General features: G+C 41.7%; 1 protein-coding gene across 7 annotated transcripts in view; it reads left to right on the top strand.

Annotated features, from left to right (window-relative positions):
• Window positions 1-24,764, top strand: part of WIPF3 (WAS/WASL interacting protein family member 3) — a 38,455-nt gene extending 13,691 nt beyond the window's left edge. For 5 of the 7 annotated variants that reach the window (XM_063153765.1, XM_063153755.1, XM_063153782.1 and 2 more), the window contains 7 exons: window positions 241-413; window positions 14,304-14,436; window positions 15,053-15,181; window positions 16,666-17,412; window positions 19,014-19,160; window positions 19,881-19,982; window positions 20,896-24,764. In XM_063153765.1, coding sequence (XP_063009835.1) covers window positions 294-413; window positions 14,304-14,436; window positions 15,053-15,181; window positions 16,666-17,412; window positions 19,014-19,160; window positions 19,881-19,982; window positions 20,896-20,936 — 1,419 coding nt within the window. In that variant the 5' untranslated portion in view covers window positions 241-293 and the 3' untranslated portion in view covers window positions 20,937-24,764. Of the gene's footprint in view, window positions 1-240; window positions 414-12,745; window positions 12,889-14,303; window positions 14,437-15,052; window positions 15,182-16,665; window positions 17,413-19,013; window positions 19,161-19,880; window positions 19,983-20,895 lie in introns of those variants that run through there. The other 2 variants (XM_063153791.1, XM_063153799.1) reach the window with 2 other exon arrangements.

Raw genomic sequence — 24,764 nt, forward strand, 5'->3', positions numbered from 1 at the left:
ATTTGGTACTCGTGGCACTGGTCCAGATCCGTGAACTTGTTCTTTAGATGTATGTTGTCATCATAACTGTAATGAGGCTGCTCGTGCTGTACTTTTGGAAGCAGTGCAGTATAAAAGTCTTCACTCTGCTGAGAGCTAGATATTTTGGCCGATCTTCAGCTTGCAGTGTATAAACCCATTCCTCTCTGTTTTTCTTTTTATTCTTCCACTTTTCCTTTTCCTCCCTTCCTTCTCCTCAAGGACATAGACTGGCAATATTTTTCACAACTGGGTGAAGCTAGAAATCCGAGCAGATGCCTGTGCCACCACCGCCGCCGCCACCTCCTCCTCCACCACCTCCACCACCACCTTCTGCAGGGCCCCCTCCACCACCACCACCTTTGGGAGGGCCCCCTCCACCACCACCACCACTGGTAAGATTGACTTTTCATTTCTGTGTGCAAAAGCTTAGCTGTAGTAGTCAGCTCAGAGCCCACAGGGTTTTGGCATGGATATTCATAGCAAGTATCTGGGGCAGATGTTTGTTTTGCTGGCACTGATTCTGTTCTGATTACAGCAGTGATCTCAAGAGTGGGGTGTGTGAGATGATCCATTGATATGTGGGATGAAAATACTGCAACTTCAGTCATATATGTGAATATTTTATAAAGAAATAAACCTATGTGTTTTGGGGTGCATGCTCAAAAATTTTGTTACTGCTAGGAGTGCATGATCAAAAGGTTTTGAGATGATTAGAGTGCATATGGTGAGAATTTAGCATTTGTGAATTCTTTTCCAGCCAAAGGGAATTCATTTTTCTATTGGTAATGCTACAGATGGTAAGTATTAATTTCTTCCTCCTTTTTCTTACAGCTCCTATTAAGACTCACAGTGTTCAGCTGTACATTTTGCCCTTTCTAGCTCACAGTGTCTTCCTGGGGATACAGCACAATATTCTTTTGTACATGTGCAGGAACAATTACAGCTTGTAGCAGATCATTACTGTGTGTGTCATGAAGTAGAACATGTGCCTTGCCAGCATGTTTGCAATAAGAGGAGGATGCTCTGGCTGAACTTTCAGGGTATTACATTTTCATACCTTCACAATCAATTACTGTACTTATTGTAAAACCTGTTTAAGTAATTCTTTGAATTCTGTGATCCGTTGGTCATAACCTGTTTCTGCATTGAAATTCTTAGACTTTTTTTGAAAAAGGGAACCTGGCACGGTTTGTTCTAGTCATAAAATCTCCCCTGACTTTTTTTCATACGTTTTTCCGTCACTGCTGTGGTTATTTGCAGAGTATGTTAGACTGTGTAGCAAAACAGTACATGGTACTTAAAATGTACTTCAAATGTACTTCAAGTTTATTTTTTTTTAAGAACTACATTTCTCTGTTGCATTCCTTGGCATCTCTGCCTGTTTTGTTCCCAGGAAGGTTGGTTGATTTTGTTTGGTATTGTTCATAATGCTCTTATTTTATCTTTTTTTTTCCAGAAGGAGGTTTCTTTGCAAGTTTCTTTCTGCTACTTTACAGGCTGAACAATTTTGTAAAACTCCCCATGAGTTGTGGAGATGAGGAGGAGGAGGATAAAGACAGCAAATCAAATAAGCAGTGTTTGATTCTTTTCAGCATTCAGCTTCAACTTTGGCACCAGGAGCAGTGTTTCCAACTAGCAATTCTTCTGGTCTGGTACACAACCTATAGTTAGATGCTGAAATAAGTGGGCTGCATATTTTGAGCAGCTTAATGCTCACAACTGCAGTTAAACTCAACAGAAGCTACAAATGTTCTTATCCTAATAAATTTAGATCAGTAAAGTATCTAGAGACATTTTTAGATTTCTCTAACATACACCAATTATAAATGACTAGAGAAAGCTAAAAGGACCCTTAAGGGTCATTATGAACAAGTTTAGGATTTTTGTTTCCGCTTCCCTTTTCTGACAATTAAACCCACTCCTGTGGCAGGGTTTTGATACAAGATGGCTTGTTTTCATATTGTAGTTGGATCATTCTGTTTCAAATGGATGGTCTCTGTATAAGACATGCAGAATTTTGAGTCTGCTCCATCTTGGTGACATGATACATACTAGATGTGTTTCTAGTTATTGTCTGATATTGAAGCTTTGCTTTTAATAAGTCTTGATACTAAAAAGAGTGCATGAATCAACACAAATAATTAATAAAATAGCATGGTAGGACATTGTTTTTTCTGCAACAGCAAAATTACTTTTCCCTGTCAAAACTGAATGAGAGACAGGATCAGGAATCTGCCTGGTGAGTTCAGCAGAAGCACAGAGTAGGAGGCTGCCCTCCAGCTGGTGCCAAGTTACAGAGTAAAACCTTATAGTTGGGGAGTCTTCAGAAACTTGCTTCAGACCCTATTTTCTTTTACTGGTAAGCCCTTTTCTAGAAATATTTGTCTTTTACAGTTGCTGATCTGCCCAGCTGTTGTTACAGCTGCTAGATCTACAGTTGGGGATGGAAGAAGGAAAAATTTTTACAGGCGTATAGCTTTAAGGAAAACCCTCAAAGCAAATAACTTATTATTTGCCCAACAGCTGGAGAAGTTCCAAAGTAAACAGCACAGTGATTTTTATTATACTGGTATGATTAAATAGGAGTACGATTTGCATGTGAGAAATTAAAAGTTAGGTTTTAATTTTACTATTGATATGTGGGTGAGCCACTAGTTTAATTTATGTGATTTATGTTAAAAGAAAAATGTCTGTGTGTAGTGGACACGCAGGACCTGTAGTTTTTCATGATACTATTGCAGGGGTACCACGGACTTGTCTTGCTTTTCTATTTATGGATGAGAACTATACTTTCCTCTTGCTTTCACTATCAAGAGATTTTTAGCAGAAGTAGTCACCACATTATGTTTTCTCTGCACATTTTCTTTGCTAATATTGTGAGCCTTGATCCCAAATAATTTTGCAGTCCTTACTTCATGGAAATTCTAATCACTGATGGCACATAACTTTTTTGTCCTGTTGACTCTTAAGGCAGAAGAAACTTCCTTCCTAGTGTTTTTTGGCCTTGTCCCTACTGTTTTCTAAGACTTTTGCACTTGCTGATATTCTGTAAGTACTTGCACTGAATTTTGTTCACAAAAGTTGTTACAAGACAATGCAAAGTGATTTGGAGATGGTATTTTAGACATGCTAAGAGCCACCTGTGCCCAACAGCCAAAAAAACTACTGGCTGTTAGACCAAACTTAAAAGGAAACAAATTGCTGGATTTCTCAGGAGGGAATGGTGGGATGTCTGCTGTAGCAGATGCAGGTGGCTGAGTCAAAATGCAAATAGAGCTAATTAGATTAATTGACCATGTCTTCAAATGCCTGCCTTCTGGGGGTCATAGAGATGAGAGGGGTGAGTAGGCAGAATAAAACTATGCCCTGATGTATTTTCTGGCACTGGCTTATAGAATTCGATTCTCTTTATGTTCCCTTTTCCTCTACACCTCAACAAAGCACACTTACACAGGAGGCTTTTTCTAAAGCTCTTTTAGTTTATGGGCATGCCATGTAAGGTAGGTTATTTTAGTAGTTTTTGTTGGTGGTCATGGGGATGAGGTTGGTAGTTGTGGGTTATTTTTAAAGCTTTCTGCTCACGAAAAATTTAATTCTATTCCAAATCTATTTCTTTTACCAGTCCTGCCTTTAAACTTGGCATATGAGGCAACCAGGTTAGTTTTGGCTTGTCATATTTTCTGGAGTGTGTGTCACCACTGAGACGATTCAAATTTTTCTCTACCTAATTTCCCAAGAAAAGGATCAAGAGAGAATTTTGCTTTGATAAACCCTGTTCACTTATTACCTGCAGGGAAGGCTGCTTACTGCTGTGTGGCCTCTGTATATATGAATTTGTAATGTTAAGATCAGTCATCACCTATTAAAATGTTAATATTGGAGGAAGTGTGGATGTGTAGCAGCCCTGCTGGGTTGTGCCTTACTCAGAGATGTTTGTTTAATGATTCATGTGTTTGTGGAGTTTAAGAAAATACTTCTGTTCTCTTTAGAATTGTTATGAATAAAGTCTTAGCATAGAAATTAACCCCCAAAATCACAATGGATCAGATAATTAAAGCTCATAAAGTAGCACCAGGTGTTTATTTGCTGCCTTGTTGCACACTAGAAACAAGGATAACAGAAGGAGAAAGTAAAATGCTTACTTTGATGATAGAAATGTGAACCTTGAAACAATGGTGAATGCTAGAATAGCATGTGGATTAAGCATAATAATTACCTCATCCTTACTAAGAATTCTAAAAAATTAAAAACAGAATGACTGTTGTAGATAAACCTGTCAGTGTTTACCAAGTTTTTTATTCTCTTCTTATTTTCTATTCTGTAACAGAAAACTCAGAAAAGCAATTCCTCATGATATAATGTTATGATAAAATCCTGATTTACACAGAAGGATTTCTGAGGTTGAGAAAAACATCACCTGATAGTTTTCCTTGGGGGGGGGGTGTTTTTTCCCCTCCTTCCCCTCCTAAGTTGTTAGATTGAAAACCTTGCTGAGCTGTTTCCTTCAGCTTCACAAGAATTTCAGAGAGCTACAGTGTTCATCTGAAGTTGTGTGGGAGTTGGTTTTGCTCCTCTGACATTTAGCACTACTGTTCTTTGGAAAGAGAACAAACAGCATATGTAAAACATCTTGGCTGAAGATAATGATGATTTATGGTATTTTGATTTGATCTTACCAAATATAGTATGAGTGAATGTGCACATATGAGCACTCATATGCATAAATTTTTGGTCATGCTTGCTAATTATTTATTGTAAAAATTAAAGTAATCTCTCAAGTTTCTATTCAGACCCCTAGACATGCAAGTGTAATACTGAAAGAACAGCATTGTGCATGGTGCCAAGAGCAAAATAGTTAGGAATGTGTTTATTAAAATTTTATCTGAGGTGTAAGATCATATTTAGTACTTTGTCATGGAGCCTAGGGAGATACTAAAGCACAGTATTTATTGCTGATAGGTAAGACACACCAGAGTGAGGAAAAGTGCAGGCTTGGTAATCTTGTTGCTGACTGACTGATCATACAGACTGTGCTGAGGCCTGGACAAAGCACAGCTGAAATTTTTGAGTGCTTTGTTCCAGATGAAATAAAGCATACTGATTTACAGTGTTTTAATAATATATCGTATCTCACACCATCTGCTTTCATAAAGAAGTGAGAGTCAATCATGTAGAAAAAAAAAAAGCTGTATCTTTGTGTGGTTTTGTGTGGTTTGACTTAATTTTCAGCTGTTGGAAAATTGAGATTGCATAGCTGTGGTGTCTCAAAGTGTTGCTGCTGTAGCTTTCTCTATTTCTGGTCGAGAAACACAGAAAGAGTAAGTGGGAGCTGTGAAATGTGGGAAAGATGAAAAGAAAACATAAATACTAGACTGTCATTGCTCTGTTTCATCTGGACAGGTACAGGGCATGGATTGCATGTAGTTCCTGCTAATCTTCTTGAATGCTTCACTTAAGAACTCTTATGTCACTATTTTAAATATATTTAGAGAATGTTCTGCAGGTTTCTTCATAATGTCATATGTCTGAGTGGAATGGAATGCATTTGAAGAGCATTCTTTCTCTTCGTTTTTCATCTGTATAATATACAGGTATGTAAATTGCAGAGTGGATTTACCAGCTGTAAATGATCAAGCCCAGGTACCAGAAGCAGCCTAGCTGCAAACAACTAACAGGTTAATTTACCATTCTTACCACAAAGTAATAATGCCCTTAATACCCCATCTCTAGTGTATGCAGTGGCTACATATTACATTCCATCCGTCAATTAATATTATACTTTTAGCCTTTTAATTAAAAGGGAGCTCAAAATTATAGCAGCGCTTGAGTAGGACTTCTCTGAATGGCTGGAAGGTGAGAGTGCAAGAAATGCCAATTTCTCGTTGTTCTCTCTTGGGTTAACCATAATTTTGTGTGGATGCGAAAAGGAGTTTTAGAATGATCAGTAGCTTCTGCACAGGTAACTGGGTATGAGAAATAGCCTAGTGTTCTTAGAGATTAAATTGTGATGTGTATAGGTTGTTACCTGCTGAAGGTTTTGTTGCCCCTTCTAATGGTATCCCTTGTCATTCTGGGGAGTCTGCAGTGGTAGGCAGAGAGAATAAACAGTGCTAGTGTCACCAGCTCCCATGGCAATGTTTTCAGCCTTGTGCTGTTTGACATTTTCATTGCAATGCCAGGCCCTCAGATTTCCTTGTTTATGTAAGAGTTTTCCCTTTCTTTTCATTGATACAGAGGCTATCATGGGACTTTGAATCACAAAATTTTAGAAATCAATAAATGAAGTCCAAAATTAGCTTTTGAAGCCAGTCTCGGGGTATTTTTGGTATTTGACTTGTGATCTTTCTGGACTGCTGGGAAACACTTTTAGAGTAGTTTAAATTTTATACTGCCTTAATTTTGGTGGCTTCTGTTACTGCATGTTTTCTTTTAGTACAAGAATAGTCAGAATTTACATTTAAAATGTGGGTGTCAGAAAGTTAAATACCTACAGAAAAGCTCAGCAGGTACAAATGATCCTACTTATTGTGTTGCATTTTTTGTATTCAGGTACAGAAATCTAGCAACCCACACTGGAAAACCTTAAGTGCACCCTAGTGAATAACCCCCCTGCTCCATTTGAGGCAGGAGCAGTTGAACCCTTTAGTATACAAGATTTTATATTATCTGATACAGTGGTGCTAGCATAAGGAACAGAGGGTTTCTTGGGTGCAGTGGCATTGATTCCTGGTGGTATTTAAAATGAGCACTGGGAACATAGATTTAGAAGAAAGTTGCTCCTGCTATGCTGGTTTTGTGTTTGTTCCCTGCCATTGTGTGTGGTGGTTGCTTTGAGCAGGTGCAGAGCAGGCACCAGGCTCTCTAACACTGAAAGGCCTCACTGCTTGGGACCAAAGCCAGGACTAGGCGGTGGCTGTGGTGCCAGGAAGAGATCTGAAACAACTTTTGCACTGCTTCCCTGGCTGGGAGCTGAGAAACAAGGTCAGGGTAGACTCAGCCTATCTAAGTACACACATTGCTCGGTGACCTTTTCAACCTGAAGGCTCAGACTGCAGAACTTTGTGCCGTGGAGACTGAGATCATGGGTGATCAGTACTGAGCTGGGTGTAGGTGCAATTGTCAAGTGCTGGTCCTGTCATTCTGTTGAAACAATGATTTCATAAGCTGCCAGGAAGCAATTTGGCAGGTTCCCTCATGTGGGTTCCCTCAGAAAAGCTGGCTGGAGAGTGACCCCTCGCATGGGAAGCATTTGAAGCTCAGCTTGCTGGAAGGCTGAGAGAGTGCCATGTTTGCCCAGGCAGACCACGTGCCAAGAATTAATTGGTCTCGTCCTATGCCACACAGCAGAAACACAGAAGTGGCTCTGGTCTTCCAAATGACTGTGCAGGTAGAGTCATGCACTGTGGTGAGGTCTCTCATAATTAAAAAGCTTTAAATTAGAGGTCAGCACTCTCTTGTGAACAGAACCAAAACTGTCAGGTACCAGATCTCCCAAGCTTGTTTAGAAAAAAGCAGTTTAAAATACTTAAAATAAAAAAAGACATCTACTTTGTTGTTGAGACTTGTTAGATTTTTCCTTAAACTGGAAGGGGGGATTATTTTGATTATTTTATTTTGTATTTGACAGTGCATGTGTAATGAAAATACAAGAAGGATGACCGTGTTTTTCTCTATGGTATTCCTGTTTGTGTGATGTGCTGGAAACTCAGTTTATTATTTTAATAAGCTTCTTCTTTTTGTTGCTACTGCTTTTCTTGGCACATTCCCGGTGAAGACTTTAGCTGCTGGTTTGAGAATTCTTTGTAAAAGCAATGCTCTTGCCTGCTGGGCAAACTGTTTCTGCTGCAAATGTAAAATCCTTGCTTCCTGGCATAATTCAAAACTAGTAATAGTGGATTGATCTTGGAATCAAGTTCCAAATTCCTCTGGGGTTTCAGATTTCATGCTGAGCTACAATTGGATAGATGACTTTTATAATCCTGTGCATTGTCAAGGAAGACATGCTGGTCAGCTTACACTGAAATTTCTGGTCAACTTTCCATGTTTTACTTTGTTCCAAAAGAACCTCATTCTTTTAGTAAAACGTTAGACATTGTACGTTGTTAGACTGTTCTGGCATCTTACTGGCAATATTACTTTTTTCTGTCAGTTCTGCTTTTGGAAAGGATGCAGTCCTTGAGGAGCTGAATTCGTTTGAATACCTTAGTCCTGATGGTTACAGAACTCTCCTTATGGAACTCTTGTGGTCAGCAGCTTGTGGTTAAGTGGAAGGAAGCTACAGAGTAGGTCACTTGCAAGCAGGTCTCCCCTGTTCTTGGTCCACTCTTTTTTATCATCAGTGGTCCCAGAAGGGTATTTTAACACACTCATGCCCTTTGAGGCCCCTTACTCAAGAGCTCTGCCCTTCCAGACTGTTGTAAGCACCAATCCAGTGCCTGCCCTTCCTTCAAAGGAGTAGGAGATTTATGGCTGGATGGGGACCCAGTCATCATCTCTCCCTTCATTCTCTGCTGCTTGGAAAGTCTTGTGGTGCCATATGGGTAGTAAGAACATTCATCATCCTTCCTCAGATGATTTACCAACCACAAACAAGCTGTGTTTTTCTCTCCTATTTCAGCTATCTCTGACATGACGCACATTCTGCATTAGGCAGCCAGCTTCACCTTTTTTGTCCTCTTTTCCTGAAAAATCTGTATTTGTTTACACCAGAATTTTGGTTATTGTTAATATTGAAATAATGTTTGGGGAATTTTGTTATATTTCCAGTGGTTTCTGCTCTTTCTTGATGTTTTAGACATACCTTATTTAAGGTTTAGATGTTTTAGTTGTTTCTCATTATTGACAGACATTTTCTTTGACCAGAGCTGGCACTATCACATTACTGACTACACTGCCTCCACAGCTCTTGCTTGTTTTGCCCTACCTGCTGTTTTAGATGCTGGTTTTAATTGTCCATTGTCATGTTTGTAGGCTTTTTCTCTTGCATTTTTTAGTTTGTGTCTCTGCATCATGACAGATTGGATGCCAGAGAAGGCCAGGACTGGCTCAGGAACAATTTTTCCCCCCCCCCATAAATATTTGTCTCTGTGATCAAATATCCTTTATCCTAGAGCTTTCTGCTTAGCCTTTATCTTGCTGCACTCTCTCTCCCTTTCTTAAAAGCCAAACCTCAGGAGTTTCTTGCTGCAGTGGTGAAAATCACTTGCCTCAGCCTGGATCTGTGCAAGTTTGGCTGAGCATGGCAGAGAAAAATAAGAAAGCAAGGGGTGTCCTCAGTCTCTCTTTCCACTAAAATATATGCTGCTTGTGCCTTCTGCCAGTACCTGTGCTTGATCTCTGCATTGAATCTGGGGGATTTTTTCTACAGGAGGAAAAACTGGTAATGGGAGAGAAGAAGGTTAATTGCCACCAGAATCATAGAAATAATTTATATTGTCAGCAAAAGAGAGAGCTTTCCTTCTGCCCATAATAAAATTCCGATGGCAAATGTATTGATTGGTCTTAAATGTTATCGTTATATGTCTCACAAAATAATTAGGGAAAAGCTAAATATGTTTTGACTTTTTTTGTTTTAGTTTTTTATCTTTTTCAGATAAATAAATAATCTTATGCACAGGTGTCTTCCCAGTGTTTCCTGTAAAATTTGACCAGGAGAAGGAATCTACTATGATGATACAATTCATTGCACATTAGAAGTGTAAATACTCGGTACTCTTAAGTTCTCTGAGTAAAAGTATGTAGTGCCTTTGGATGGAATAATGCTTTATTTTATCTTACTTATGGCTCCTATCTAATTTAGAACTGGATCATTTTAGTACTGGATCATCTTTTCACATCACCAGATAGAAGGGCCCGTGACTGCCTGGCTATTGGGTTGTCCCAGAGGCTAGAGGTACATTTTTCCTGCAGCTGTCCTGTTTATGTAGATCTGTATTACCTGCAGTACTTTACAAATGCATTCAAGAGCATATTTAAAATCAGAGTAAATACAAGCCATTTATGGGACAGTATGTATGAACTGTGACTGAACTACCTGTCCAGAGTCCAGAGGATTTCCCCTTTTCTGTGTGCAGGGGTACTCTTTAAAATCTGAAGATTATAATTAGTATTAATATAAATTTTTCCAAATGGCTGGTGTCTTCTGCATTTACATCACTTTAGCATCTGAGCACATATATCTGTTAAATATTTTAAGTATCGTAGGAGCCCAGAGGGTAGGTCGATGCTCCCATCTGTCTTGCAGGATGTAAAGTGACATTCTGAAGGTGATGCAAATATCACAGCAGAGTGTACCCAGAAATGGAGCTCATTGCCATGGATTTCAGTCAGTTTTCCCTAGAAAAAGTCTCTCAGTTCTTAATTTGTCTGATACAACTCAGTTTAGGGTATTAAGATTGTGATTATTCAGGGTCAAGCCTGGAGTGGTCCATGTATAGAAAGTGTAAAAATAGAGACTTGTTCTTCTAAACTAAGCAATCCACTTTCACAGAACTCCTAACTGGAAGTTAACAAATCCCTGGCTGTGCTACTCCGCCACAGGGCACTGCACCTCACCAAGTAACTCTGCACAGGACCTGGTGACTTGTGCTTCACAAAAACCACTTCTGCCAGAGAGGATCCAGCCTTGATCTGAAGTGTTATCAAGAGATTGATAATCCACTGCTGTCTGTGGCTTGTCTGTTTGCACCTCACATTAATTCACCAAATGCCTGCCTCTGCTGCTGAGTCCGCCCCACCATTCCCAGTACAGGTTGTCGTGTGCAGGCAGACCACCCCTCAGACTTCAGGGCTGACAGTCAAAACAGAGTTACTGAAATCTGAGCTGTTGCCTCCAGTGTCTTGAGCACTTCTTTGCTCTTTCTTTTGCACCTCTAGGTTTCCACAATGTAATTTTAAAAATCTGGAGACCAGAACTGAGCTTGTGATTCCATTTTTGCTCACACTGTTTTCTCTGAAAGGATGAGAAATACTGGAGGAGTGTACTATCCTTCCTTGTCATACCTGCTAATTCAGGCTTGCTGCTGGAGCCCCCTTCCAGGTCCCGGTTTGTAGGACTTGGAATGCAGGCTTTAGTTTCAGAGATATGACCATTATTTGTAATATAGTCACTTTCAGTTTTACATTTGATGTTTTTACATTGTGCATTTTCTTTCTCCTTTCCCCCCTCCAAGTCGCAGTGGGGAAACATGTTTTGGTTTGTTGTTCTTTTCAAGCAACCTCAAGCTGCACTGATTTAGATCTCTCTCTATATTCATGCTGTCCTCATTCATAGTTCCACTAGTCTAAGTTACCAGCTTCAAATTCTGAAATGTTTATTCCCAACATTGATGATTTACAGTCTGAAACATCACTCTAAAAAATATGATTTGATGATATTTTCCTATTTACAAGTATTTTGAAGACCTGACAGATAGCCAAAACATTAGTCCTATACTTTACTGCATATCATAGCTGAGTGTGTAATTTAGGACGCTGAAGACAAAACGTGGTGGAGTTGGGTGAGATGAAAAGGAAGTAATTCTTATGTTCAGGCTATTTACATGTGTGGTTTGTTCCATTCTGTTTCTAAGTATGTACTCAACGTGACGTTCATTGTGTCTGAAATAGTAGCAGAATAACCTAGTGGTTGCTAAGGTAATGAGAACCCAACCATTCCCTTACCAATTCCTGTAAATAAAGTATGGAATTTAATTTCACTCTGTGTTACCTGAGGCAGCTCTGGCATCTGATAAAAAAAATTATCTTCACATTCTTCTCCACTTCCCTTCTGATTTTCATTGAAATACTGAGATGTTTTTCTTTTTATAAATAAGTGAGGCTGCCCTGCAGATAGTGGGGTAGAAAGTAGCCTAAGAATTACATCTTTTGTCTTGCAGCTGTTTTCCCTCTGTGACTTAAAATGTATTTGTCTTCCTGCTGAAACACTTCTATTGCATGTGATCAGGGCTGAAGATTTGACAGCCATAAGAGTTCCTCTTTCTCTTGATGCAGAACTTATGTGTTTGTTGTCTGTGCTTGTGCTATGCAAGCACAGCATGATTGTGAATCCAAGATTTATTTCTTCATCAAAGAAAGGAAGGTTGTCTCAAAAAACAATATGGTAAATTCAGAAATTTGCAAATGCTGGACACCAGTAGATGGTGAGATACTTACCCGGTGAAAAGAGGCTTGGCAAGGATTATCACTGGCCTTGGAAGTGCGGGCAGCAAACAAAACATCCAAAGGAGCTCTGCCTGCTGTGAAACCAGGCACACTACACCCCAGACCATCTTGACTTTGTAATGAAAAAAGAGAATCCATATCAAGCTCCTCAGCAGTTAATCAATTATCTGAGTCCACCAGGCTGGGCAGTGAAGATTGAATCTCTTATGTACATGAAGAGGAAGAAGAAACAGCTGGGGCATGGGATGGAGTTATGCTTGGAGTAGGGGAATCTGCTGTAAGAGAGAGGCAGCTTGTTATACTGCATTATGGGATGGCAGAACAATAGTCCTGCTTTTTTATGCCACAGATTTTTGTCTTGCTTATGTTACATTGCTACCAAGTTATGGGTCACTTGCCACAAGTCACCACAAGTTGGTTAATTTAACCTAATAGCTGTCTGGGTATCAAGACTTTGTATTCTAATAGCCTGTCTGCCCAGAAAAGTAGATCTGGGAGGTGAAGTGGACAGCTGGCATAATTAATGGACACTTGAACCCGGAAATGAAAGACAGCTGCTAGGTCTAATTTTAAACGTAGCTCTTGTCCTGCCACAGCAAAGTCATTAGTGGGAGTAGGGACACAAGAAGTTGAAGATACTGGTAAAGAGCATTTGTGAGGAAGGGAATCACCCTTGTTCCAGTTATGGTATTTCCATTTTTCACAGTAAGTACTGTCAGCTTCCAGAGAACGGGAGTGGAAATGGTTTGTGGCTGGTACACAGTCCAACACCGCTGACACGGGCAGCTCTTCTGGGGCCTCGTAATGGGCAGTGGGACTCCCTGTTCTGCAAGTACGAGGGCAGGCAGCGCTATTTCAAACGAGGAAAATGTAACAGAATGGGGATTTTCCTAACATTTTAAAATAGCACGTGGTTACATATCAGCAGGTTGTAATTCCGAGTTTTTACATCAGGGTTCGAGAATGCGGTGGCGTTAGCGGCGGTCTGGAGCTCCATCTAGCGGGGCGGAGCAAATCCTGCTGGCTGGGTTTGGGTTTTTTTAGCAAGTACAAAAATAACCACGAATAATATCGTGCTGATAGGATTCTTCACTTGGGATTAACGAGTTAGACACATTATTAATTCAGCAGCTGGTTAAGTGTTTTCAAGTTTCTGTTTTGCTTTCAGAATGCCATTACCAAGCTGGGTTGGCTTAGGGGGTTTTTTCAAGTGTGATGGTATTGTTCAGCTTTATTACAACTATGGTGCTAAAATTAAGGGCTATGGAAACATTTCTGGTACTCGTTCTCTTTAGGGAGTTGTCTAATCTCTGGGAATTTTGGAAGCAAGCAGAACATTGCTCCTCTGATGTGAAGATTCTCCTCTATTAGACTGCTCTGTTAATCACAATAGGTTTAGGAATAACAGCTTTGTTATCTGCTTTTAAAAAGTGAAACATCCAATTTTTTTAAATATATGCCTTTTTAATATATATAACGATAAACTTGAAGTAAGAATAAAGAATAAATTTTGTTTGTTTTATTAAAGAACTTTAAACTACAACTTGACTTTACACTTACCAAGTTTGGTTAGGATAGAAACGTTACAAAAACATAATTGTATTATTCTAAAGGCATTCTGCTTAAACTGGTGTTAATCTCCAGTACAGAGAGTCTAAATAATTAATGATCACATTCAAATACAAGTGCAGCATGCATTTATCTTATTTCCCTAAGAAAGGTGGATAAACCAGGTATTTATTATGTTTTGACATATAAAAATTTTGATGTAAAGCATTGTAAATTGCGTGATAAGAGCTGCCAGAGGCAGTTGGAGCTGGAGTTGTGGGACAAAGGCCATAAATGGCCAAATGAGGTCACATTTCATTTAAGCATGCTTCCTTATTTGCTTTCAACAGTATTAGCCTAACTAGTATTGGTTTTGTGTTTTATTTAAACTTTCAGCTTTCCTGCCTCCTGCACAACCGAATGCTGCTCCTGTTGATTCGACTCAAAGGCTTGAGAGTGACAGCTGCCAGGGAGGGCTTATTTCAAATCTTCTATCCCGTGTTTGCCTGTGTATCCTTTCTAAACATGTGTTTTTGTCTGTACCTCCCATCTAAAGCTCTTCTTGTCAACAGGCAAGCTCAGAGGTACCAAAATTGCGAAAGGACGAGCAGAAAGCACGGAACGCGCTCTTGGCCGATATCCAGCAGGGAACTCGCCTAAGGAAAGTGACCCAAATCAACGACCGCAGTGCGCCACAGATCGAAAGTGAGCATGGGCTCCTCAGCAAGGCCCTGGGGGAGCTTTGCTGAGCCTCGGGTGTGGGTGGAGGTCAGGTGGACAGTTCCAAATGGAAGGGCAGGTTTAACATCAGCAAAGGTCTGCATCATTGTATGGATTTAGGATTTAGAGAGGGGACACTTTCTAAACCTGCATCCTGCTCTGAGATCAATGACTGTTAACATTTCATGTTAGTTATCACCTTAACAGGCATTCCTTGTTCCAAAATAAATAATGAATTATGAAATCCTTAAGAGCATTTCAGTTAGATAGTTAGGTGGGAATTGTTGGCTCTAGCAGAAGCATTGTTCTTTATTAGATTAAAAGAACAAAAAAAACCACTGAAAAATTCTGGAAACGTAAATTCAGTATTAGGCCTAACACAGCTACCACAGCTACTTCTTGGTGTCATGATTTGCATGAGGTTGAAGAGCACCAGAGGGTGCTGTGCTCCAAGGTACAGGTCAGAGAGGAACAGCAGTTCCTGTATAACAGCACAGGGAAAAGTTTAGCCTTGGCTTCTATGCCACCAGGCCTTAGCAGTCTCAGGACAAGGATGAAATGATTTTCTGATATATCCTGCATTTTTCGTTCTTTTTAACAGAACCCAAAGGAGCTAACAGAGATGGAGGTAACCCAGCTGTTGATAAAGGTGGCTCTCAGCAGCCTCTGGGAGGTTTATTTGCTGGTGGCTTTCCTGTTCTCAGACCAGCAGGCCAGAGGGACATGACAGGTAAGGGCTTCATTTGTATGAAAGCAGAACTGGGTGGGCAGAAATTTGGGATGAAAAGTAATTTGGGATGAGCTTTACTGATTGATTTTTATTGGGGTTTTCTTGTGAATGCTTAGTTCATCCTGTGACTAGGGAGGGCTCAACTAATAATGTGATTGAAGCCACCTTTCTAGATCTCAGGTGCCTTATTTCTTAAAACATAAATAAAAAGCTATCTCCACGCTTGGTAAGACAGAGATTAAAAAGATCTCTGTAGCTGGGGTTTTTACATTATTTTAATGAAAGCTTTTAATTGTGTCTTGAATACAGTATTGAAATCTGAGCTTATCAATTTCAGAACAAATGGCAAAGTTATATTCCTTCCCTCCACTAGTGTATATTTCTATGGTATTACAGTCCTGTGTATGACTTTAAAGCTTCATAGTTAAGATTTTTGCTCTCTGGATTTTACAGAGTATAGCTTTGATCCAACAAGGTAATTTACTGATCCAAAAAATAAAGGTATTGTTGCTTCACAGTGACAGGAGGAAGGCACATGGGGAGCCCCACTGCTGCTTTCACCTCAAGAAGTGCCAGCATCAATAAGAAATTACTTTTATAGTCACAGTAATGACCTCTGGCACTGCTGAGCAGCTGGTGCCGGCTCAGGAAGCACAGAGCAAAGTAGATTTTTGTAGAGAAAGACAGAACTTGGCTCTTCCTGAAGGTTTTTTGCTCCCAAAAGGCAAGCCAAAGATGCATAGCACTGTGTGTGGTGGGGCTTTTGACATAGCTTCAGTGGCAGTAACTACTTTGAGTTGTTCTTAAAACTACAGGCCATGCCTATCAGACTATGTGAGTGTCGAATGAGATGCCTTTTTTGACATCTTGCTTTGTGATAAATCCTTGACATTTACTCGGGAAAAGACATTTTGTAAGTTCAAGAGTTTTCAGGCATTTGCTGTTAAAAAGGAAATACCAGAACCTGTGCCTTCCGGAAAGCCTTTGAGGCGTTGCTTTTAAAAACTTGCCTTTTATCCGTGGAACTGAGGTTTCTGTAACATTTGTGTGAATTTTTTGATCCTAAGCAAGTACTTAACTTGAAGGATGCCAGTTGATGTGTGTCACACTGCTCGTGTACTTTCCACCGGGACTCTCAATACCCAGCGGGCTGTACCAGGCAAGATGAGGCTGGTGTGAAGGGCCCCAGGCTCTACAGAAAAGTTCCTTCTCCTTTAACTGTTTCATTCTGCAGAAGCTGAGGAGCAGGGAGGGGGGAGCAAGGTCTCCCAGCAGGTCGTCATATAACGAAGCAGAATCCCTGGTGCCCACTGGAATGCATCACCTCCTAAGTCGTATTACAGCGTGGGCAGCCGGGGTGAATGAGTTTGATCCCTCCGGGTATCCACTGGGGAGGGGAAGATGAAGAGCTTGCCTTTATGGGTGCTCTGTCTGAGGAGTGGGAGCGCAATCCCAGTGTGTAACATGTGATACCTGGTTTCCAGCAGGGAAGCTCTCCGGAGGCCGAGCAGCATCGCCCAGACCCTCCGCACCGCCGAGCAGCGGCGCCGCCAAGGCGAGCAGCACCCTCTCGCAGCCGGCCGAGGTTCCAAGGGCAGCTGTCCCACCGGAGCCTGCCGGCACCTCCCGAGCCGCAGCGGGAGCGGGTCCCGGGCGGCCCAGCCTGCCCGCGCCCCCTCCGCCGCCCCCCGCTTCCAGCAAGCCTTCCCTCACCTTCCCTCCTCCTCCCCCTGTGCCCCCTCCGGCCGATCGCCCCGCCAAAGGGGTGACCCCCGGCGCTGCTCCCCCGGCCCCGCTCCCTCCCCCTCAGGCTGACAAACCCGCCAAGCCTCAAGCAGGCGCTCCGCCCCCGCCGCCCCCTCCTCCTCCTCCTCCCCCCCCGCTGCCCCCCGTGCCCCCCTGCGGGCTGCCGGCCAGGGCCGCCGAGGCCTCTGCGGCCGCCGCCGCTCCGGCTGAGGGAAGGGACTGTCCCCCTCCCGCGCCGCCGCCCCCGCCGCCTCCTCCGCCGCCACACGCGCACCCCCCGCCCGCGAACAGGCTCTCCTTTCCTCCCTCCCCGGCCTTCAGCGGTGCCGACGTGCCCCCTCCGCTGCCCCCCAAGTCTCCCCACCTGCTGTCACAGTTCCATAAGCCGAGCAACATCCAGTCGCTGCCGCTGCCACCCACCCCCGGCCCTCCTCAGCCCGCAGCCGTGGGGGAGATCAGGAAGAAGAGACCCGGCCGAGGCGCAGGTGAGAGAGGCACCTCCGGAGGAAGAAGGCTTTTCCCTCCCTTCGGCTAGCGGGGAAAATCACAGAATTATTTGGGTTGGAACAGGACCTTGAAGATTACTTCGTTCTTCAAGGCCGCCTATCAACCCAAACCATTCTATTGCACTGGTGACTGGAGAGCAAGGAGGGGTGGGGATGAAGAGCACACATGGGAGGAATACCCGTAGGTTGCACGGCTCGTGATGAACACCCGAAACACTCGGCTTTTTGAGATGCCAGGCAGTTCTTAGCACTGGGCACACATGCCTTATCGTTTAAGCTGCCGCTCTTGGAAGTGACATGCTGATCAGTGGAGACAAGTCTTAGGACTGCTGGGCTGCTTCTTGCTGTTGTGTTGGCCATGGTGTGTCTCCAGCAGTGGTACCTGACAGGCTCAGGTGGGGGAGCAGACTACACACCATGGTGTGTGCCAGGTCAGCAGCTGCTCATGTGCCAGCCTGCCTAGGATACCAATCTGCAGCTGTACCCATGCAGGAGCAATATTGGCAACAGCTGGGAAACACCAGAGAACATAATGAAACGGAGATGGGGCAGCTACCAGCCATAGGTGAGCAAAAGCAAATCTGGCTGCAGCCCTCTGCTGTTCACCAAAAGGAAGCAGCCAGTGCCTCCTGCAGTCAAGGTAGTTGGGCCGAAGGTTTCTCCAACTACTTGGGAAATGGGGTATTATCCAGTATTTCTTTGAGTAGATGATAGAGGGAAATTATGTTAGACTCCTCTAATGTAATGAAAATAATAAAAAAGATGATCATGAGCCTAGATCTGTGTGGGTTTGAGAAATGGAGACAGCTACTTAACAGGGAACATCTGAAAGAGAATGTTCTGTGCCCTGTATTTTAGCAGCCAGATGTCAGGAGAAAGATTACAGGTTCCCTTTGAGAGCCAGGGGAAAGGCCATGTAAGTACAGCAGGTCAGGTGCCTTGTGGTGGTGCTTAATGCTGCTCAGAACTCTCTGATGAACTGTTGCTATGCTGAGCTGCCCATTTCTCATGGTAGTTCAATTTGTGTTTTCCATAAAATTACCCTGCCTGTCCCTGGTTATGTTTTGAGAGGCTGCTAACTTGGAGGCCTTGGGCTCCCTTCCTGTCACTCAACTCCTGCATTCTTCCAGATGTAAATTTTGATGGCCCTTGCAACTCCTCAGTGAAATGCACAAGACTAATGATAATTCTATTGCATTTCCTGCCAAAGCATCAGGAAATTTTCTTTTAGACATACCACCTAGTGTGGTTGTTCTGTTGATTTCCTTTGCTTAAAGAGACTGCTTCTTCTTGTGAAAGTGGAAGGATAATCTTCCCTTCCAGACTGGGACAAAACCACACTTCAGAATGTCACACTTTTCCTTAGAACTGGAAATGGAAAGCCCCAGCCAATTCCAGTAGCGACTTGAATTTAATACTTCATGCTACAAATCTGTGGTCAGGCTTGGCAAACAACAGCTGTGGGTGTGTTTGCCCCAAATACTGCAATCCTTTCTACACCCCTCTACTTTTTTGTAGTTTACTGTTGGGTTAAGTCATGATGATGTTTATGTGCTGGTCTCCCGGTTTGTTTTTTAAAGGAACCGGTGCTGGGAAGCTGGTCACACCTCCACAGCCACCTGCAAGATCCCCAACAACTGAACTTACAAGCAAGTCTGGAGTCTCAACCTGGGCTACAGCTCATGACCCCTACACACCACTTAAAAATGGAAATATGCACATCATTGGTAATACCATTAAATTAAATCTCTTGGCCTTAGTTAATAATTTTAGTACAAAAGCCTGTGTGTGTCTCAGACCTCAAAAACTCACTCAAGACTTTGTTCTAGCAATAACAGGGTAGTATAATAGAAACATTTTTGTACAAGCTTATACAATTATAGAAAATAAAGACTTTTTCAAAGATTTGAATTCAGTCAATAGAAAAGAAAGCACACACTACCTGCAGAGTTACTTAAAAATATGAAGAGTTCCCATAGTGTGCTTATATTACCATTCCTCAAACCAGATCATGGACATTTAGAGGTTTCACTCCTATAGGGCAACGGCCAGTAAGAATTATTTTTGTGGTCTGATGAATTGGCCATCCATTTTTGTTTACAGCTACATGTCTCAAACTACCAATGAATACCTCAATTACCATAATACCATCGATGCAGAAAAGTGGAACAGCAGACAGAAACTTAACTTCAATTTTAACAGCAGGCAGTGATTGCAATTAAGGCAAAAAGCTTGGATGGCTCACAGAAGTACTCATCAAGATGTTTTCTATAGAATGAGCCACTATCAGTTTCAGGAGGAAATAAGCCAACATTTTTAATAGAAAGTACTTGTGGCAACATTGTTGGGTTTTGGGGGTTTTGGGAGGTTTTTTTGGGTATTTTTGTTTGGTTGTTGTTGTTTTAACAACAGCATCAGCTAATGTTTGTTTCCCTGAAACTTCCCAGATGACTTTGAATCAAAATTTACTTTCCATTCTGTGGAAGATTTCCCCCCACCTGATGAATTCAAACCATTTCAGAAAACATATCCCAGCAAGATACCCAGAGGTAAGTGTGTAAACATGGAAAGATCTGATCACTATCAAGAGGTTTAAAAATGGGGATGCAAAATAAAGAACTGAACCAGCATTAGCATAGCTGGACTGCTGGTATTGGCATAGAGAAGAATGAGATTTGTCACAGTGGCAACAGGGACTAAAGATATAATGAAAAGCACTTAGTTACTTTAGAGTCTTAGGTAAAAACAAATGATGTGGCTGGACATGTAGCCTGTGTTTTCAGATAGGTAAATTTGCAAAACTTTTGATGTTAAAAACAGTCATGTTGGAAAAACAGATTTGGGCAGCTACTGAGTTCGATTTTTTTTTTGTTCACTAACTTGTGAAATCACTGAGAAAGATTACTTGATCCATGTCTTCCATTATGTATTGTGACTTGAATCCTATGCATGGTGTTTTACACACCTGAATAACAAAGAGACTTAGTACCTGAACTTTGTCAGGAAGTGATAAATGGCTGAACCTTGCTTTATTTTTTTCCTCCTTTCTTAACTTAGCAACTTAGAATCAGGTCACTGTTGTAAGAACAGTTCAGCTATCCAGTTTTGAAAATGGGTAGTTTAAAGTGCCAAAAGATCTCATGCCCATATTCTGCTTTTTTATAAAACCCAGTTTTCTGTATTATTAGATCTCCAACTTTTAATTAACCTTTTTTTTTTTTTTTGTTTCCATGCTAAGGTACTTTGCATGACTTTTCATAGCAGCCTCAGTCAGGCTAAATGCTAAATTGTCTGCTGTATATTCTGACTTTTTACTGAAGGGCTGCAGAGCACAAGCAATATGTGTGTGTATGTATGTAAACATATAGATGTATATACCAGGGGTAGCAGATAAATGCAGCATCTCTGCTACATAACTGCATCCAAAAATCCCTGTTTAAAATCTCTCCTATCTCTTTACAGATCCCTCTAAAAATCCTCCATTAAGAACACACGTGAGATGAGAAGAGTCTTCTGATGTTCTCTGGACTAGTATTAAAAAAGAATATCAAGATATTATATAAGACAGAAGGGGTCCCTGTTGCAGTGATAGATTGTACTTGAGTCACAAGTACTGCAATATTAACATTTCCATAAACTGTAAAACAATATAAATTATACCTTTTGAACTGGCCTACATACTACAGGAATGTTAGTACAGGCTTTTAAATTACTGTATATAGGTGAATATTTTTTAAGCAAAGCTGCATAAAATTTAAATTCTTTGTAGTGTTGAAACAATTCTCATTCTTATTGTGCTGACAATGTTACCTCAGAATGTTTTGTGCTACGTGCCTGTAGTTCTTTTTTCCCCTTCCATCATAATTTTTGGAGATTCTCCGGTTATTATTTAGACATTTTTTTCAATGAACTGTCAAACTAATATGCTATCTTTAGTCTGTTTTTATATTTCTTCACTTCTTCCATTCTGCCTGGCCTCAGATTGCAGCAGGATGTCACTTTCATGAAGGGATGGGCCCACAACCCTTTTCTCATGAAGCTTGAAGAGGAGGTGCCAAGGAGCTGTGGCTGCTAATGAGCCTACCTCCTAATGATTACATATCCTTATAGGATAGTGTCTGAAGAAGCCCAGCTGGGTAGGGTGGTCGTGGACTTAACAAAGATGACAGAACCTTTCCAAAGTAGAGGAAAAGGAAGTTGCTGTACTGTAAGCAAGAAGAAGAAATGGTGTGTGTGACCGCATGTGCCGTGATGAGCATATGTAAGGGCACATGTCCTATCTTTTCCTGCTGGCAAAGTGGGGATTTACCTTTTCTGTGATAGATTGCCTTTACCCAGCAATTACAAAGCCTTTGCATGAGGGGTCCAAAACCTACATTTTAGAGCTACTACTGTTCACTAGCAGTGAAGGTTCATTGTCCAAAACACACCACGTGGAATGCTCAGCCCCCAAAGTGGTTCTTGTCTCAAATAGAGTTGGTTGGGAAAAGTAGCAGCCTAGCAGCAGACAAGACTTGAACTACTGATTTTAATATTCAGACCTTGGATAAGGTATTTGGATCACAGATGTTCAAATCTGGTCCTAAGATGTCTATTTCTAGCATTTATTACCCTTATTCTTGTGCCTTGGGAGGAGTGGTGCCAGGGAGGTGTCAGGGAAGTGATTCTTCTCCTCTGCTCAGCAGTAGTGAGGCCACACCTGGTGTGTGGCCACATGTGCTGTGTCCAAATTCTGGGCTCCCCAGTGCAAAGAAGACATGGCCATGCTGAAGAGACAGTCCTACAAAGGTGATGAAGGGGCTGGGACCATCTCTCCTATGAGGAAAGGCTGAGAGAGCTGAGACTGATCAGCCTAGAAAAGAGAAGGCTCAGAGGGGATCTCTCCAATGAATATAAATATTTGAAGGGAGGTATAAAGATGGAGCCAGACTCTTTTCAGTGATGTCCAGTGACAGAACCAGAGGAAATGGGTAGCTGCAACACAAGAGGTGCTGTCAGAAGATCAGACAGCACTTTTGTCAAGTGTGTGCAAGTGACTAAGCTTTGGAACAGGTTGCCCACAGAACTTGTAGAATCTCATTCCTTAAAGATCATCAAAAGCCATCTGGACTTTGTCCTCTGCAACTGGCAGTAGGTGACTGTTTGGCCAGGGGTGTTGGACCAGATGACCTGTAGCCATCCCTTTCAATCCCAACCACCCTTTGATTCCCCTTTTTACAGCTTTTCTGGGTTCCTGGACCTGGGTTACAGCAACCCTAAGGCACTGCTGGGAGCAGAGTGGCTGGAAATCTGCCTGACACTGAAGGACTGGGGTGTGCTGGCTGACAGTGGCTAAACAGGGGCCACTGTGTGCTCAGGTGGTCAAGAAGGCCAACAACATGCTGGCTTGAGGAGGTTCAGAGGGGCCCTCATTGCTCTCTGTAACCCAAAAGGATACTGTACCAATGTAGGGGTCAGTCACTTCTCTCAAGTAACAAGGCACTGGACAAGAAGAAATGCCCTCAAGCTGTGCCAGGGGAGGTTTAGATTTGATATTAGGAAAAACATCTTCACCAGGAAGGTGGTCAGGCATTGGAGGCTTCTCAGGGAAGTGGTGAAGTCACCATTTAATACCTACAGGTATTTAAAATACTTGTAGATATGGCACTCAGGTGATGCCTCAGGGTTTAGCTTTTACATTTTTCAGATTCTGTACCACTTTAGTGCGTAATTCTGAGCTTCATATTAGGGAATAGTAAGGTCTCTTCACAGAATAGGTAGACAAAGGACCCTTGGTTCTGGGGACCAAGGGCAAATGATCCAAATTTCAGGCCCAAGAGTATAAACAACAGTGGAATGAAGAGAGAAAAACAAGAAGGATGGGACTTCATAATCTAAAGCTATAATTGGATAATTAACTCCAATATGCTAATGGACCAGAACTTATAAAAGTGAGAGACTGCATGACTGGTCATCCATTTTGTGACCATTTTGGGTTCATCTTGGGTGTATTTCCCAAGGTGTAGTCATCGAGGCCTTCTAATAATACCTGCTTTATTCTTTAACTCTGTCTAGTCTCTGTTCTAGGTCAGCCTTCACCCGGCATCACAGAGACATGGTTTAGTGGTGGACTTGGCAGTGCTGGGTTAAAGCGGGGTTAGATCATCTCAAGAGCTGTTTTCCAGTATAAATGATTCTATGATTCACCAGTCTGAAAAAGAATACTGCTGTTCCAGGGTGAGTCTGGTGCTAACAGCCAGGCTATTACAGTTAAGGTATTAATTTATATAATTGCCATCAATTCCCCTCAGTTAGAGGTGTAATAATGTTATAGATCATTGATGATCTTTCCCCATGGTGTTGCCTTTGAACAAAACTTTTTGGAAAAGACAGTTAAGTGCATCTTTACGTCCCTGCTTTTCTCTTTGTTGTTACAGTAGCTCAGTTATGCTGTAACTATTCCCACACATGCACATTCGTGGTGTGAGAGGGTGTAGGGGTAAGAAGCTCTTCACCCATAGGACTCCTAAACCAACTCCTAAATCAACATTAGTCTTTTTTTAGCCTATTGTGATAACTTGCTGTACATCATGTGAAAAGAAAAAAAGAAAAAAAAAGTAGTGATGCTTTGACCAATAGTGTCACTTACTGTAGTTACTTGATAAATATGCATGAATGTAGTAACAAACAGGGGTCTACATCTACATTGCTTCTCGAACAACTGGAAAAGTTGAATACTGTTTTAAAAACTATTTTGTTACAGTATTATTAAAAGTGGCATATTGTTGGCTCTCATCTACTCTGGAATTTGTGTACTGCTCTGTAGTAAGTACCTTCCTAAGGATTTTAAAACTAATTCTAGACTACCTGCCAGCAGATATATAAAGGAGAAGAAATTTTAACTCAATTTTTTATTATGGTTTGGGTATTTTAGAAATAACATCTTTCAGGGATGAAATGAGAAATCCTGTGCCTGTTTGCTAGCATTTCTGAAATGTTTCCATACATTCGTCATTCAAGATCCATTGAAGCATCTGGAGATACAGAGGATCACACTGGCTGTCATCCTGAGGCAGCTGATCCCACAAGTGCCACTGTGCCCTTCCACTGAGACACACCTCTGTTCAAGACCACTGCAAATACTAAGACCATGCAGTTGCTCTGGTTTCTAGTGACTGCACCCAGCCATGTTGCTGTACCACAGCTGCTTTTGGTTTTTAAATGCACTATACAACTAAAGCAAAATCAACACACTATTAGAAAATTACTACCTGCATCACTGTGCTCAAAACAATTTATTCATTCTGTCACATAAGCAGTTCCACATAAGGACATAAACGCCCATGAGATAA

Source organism: Melospiza melodia, chromosome 1, assembly GCF_035770615.1.
Source record: "Melospiza melodia melodia isolate bMelMel2 chromosome 1, bMelMel2.pri, whole genome shotgun sequence".
Taxonomy (NCBI): domain Eukaryota; kingdom Metazoa; phylum Chordata; class Aves; order Passeriformes; family Passerellidae; genus Melospiza; species Melospiza melodia.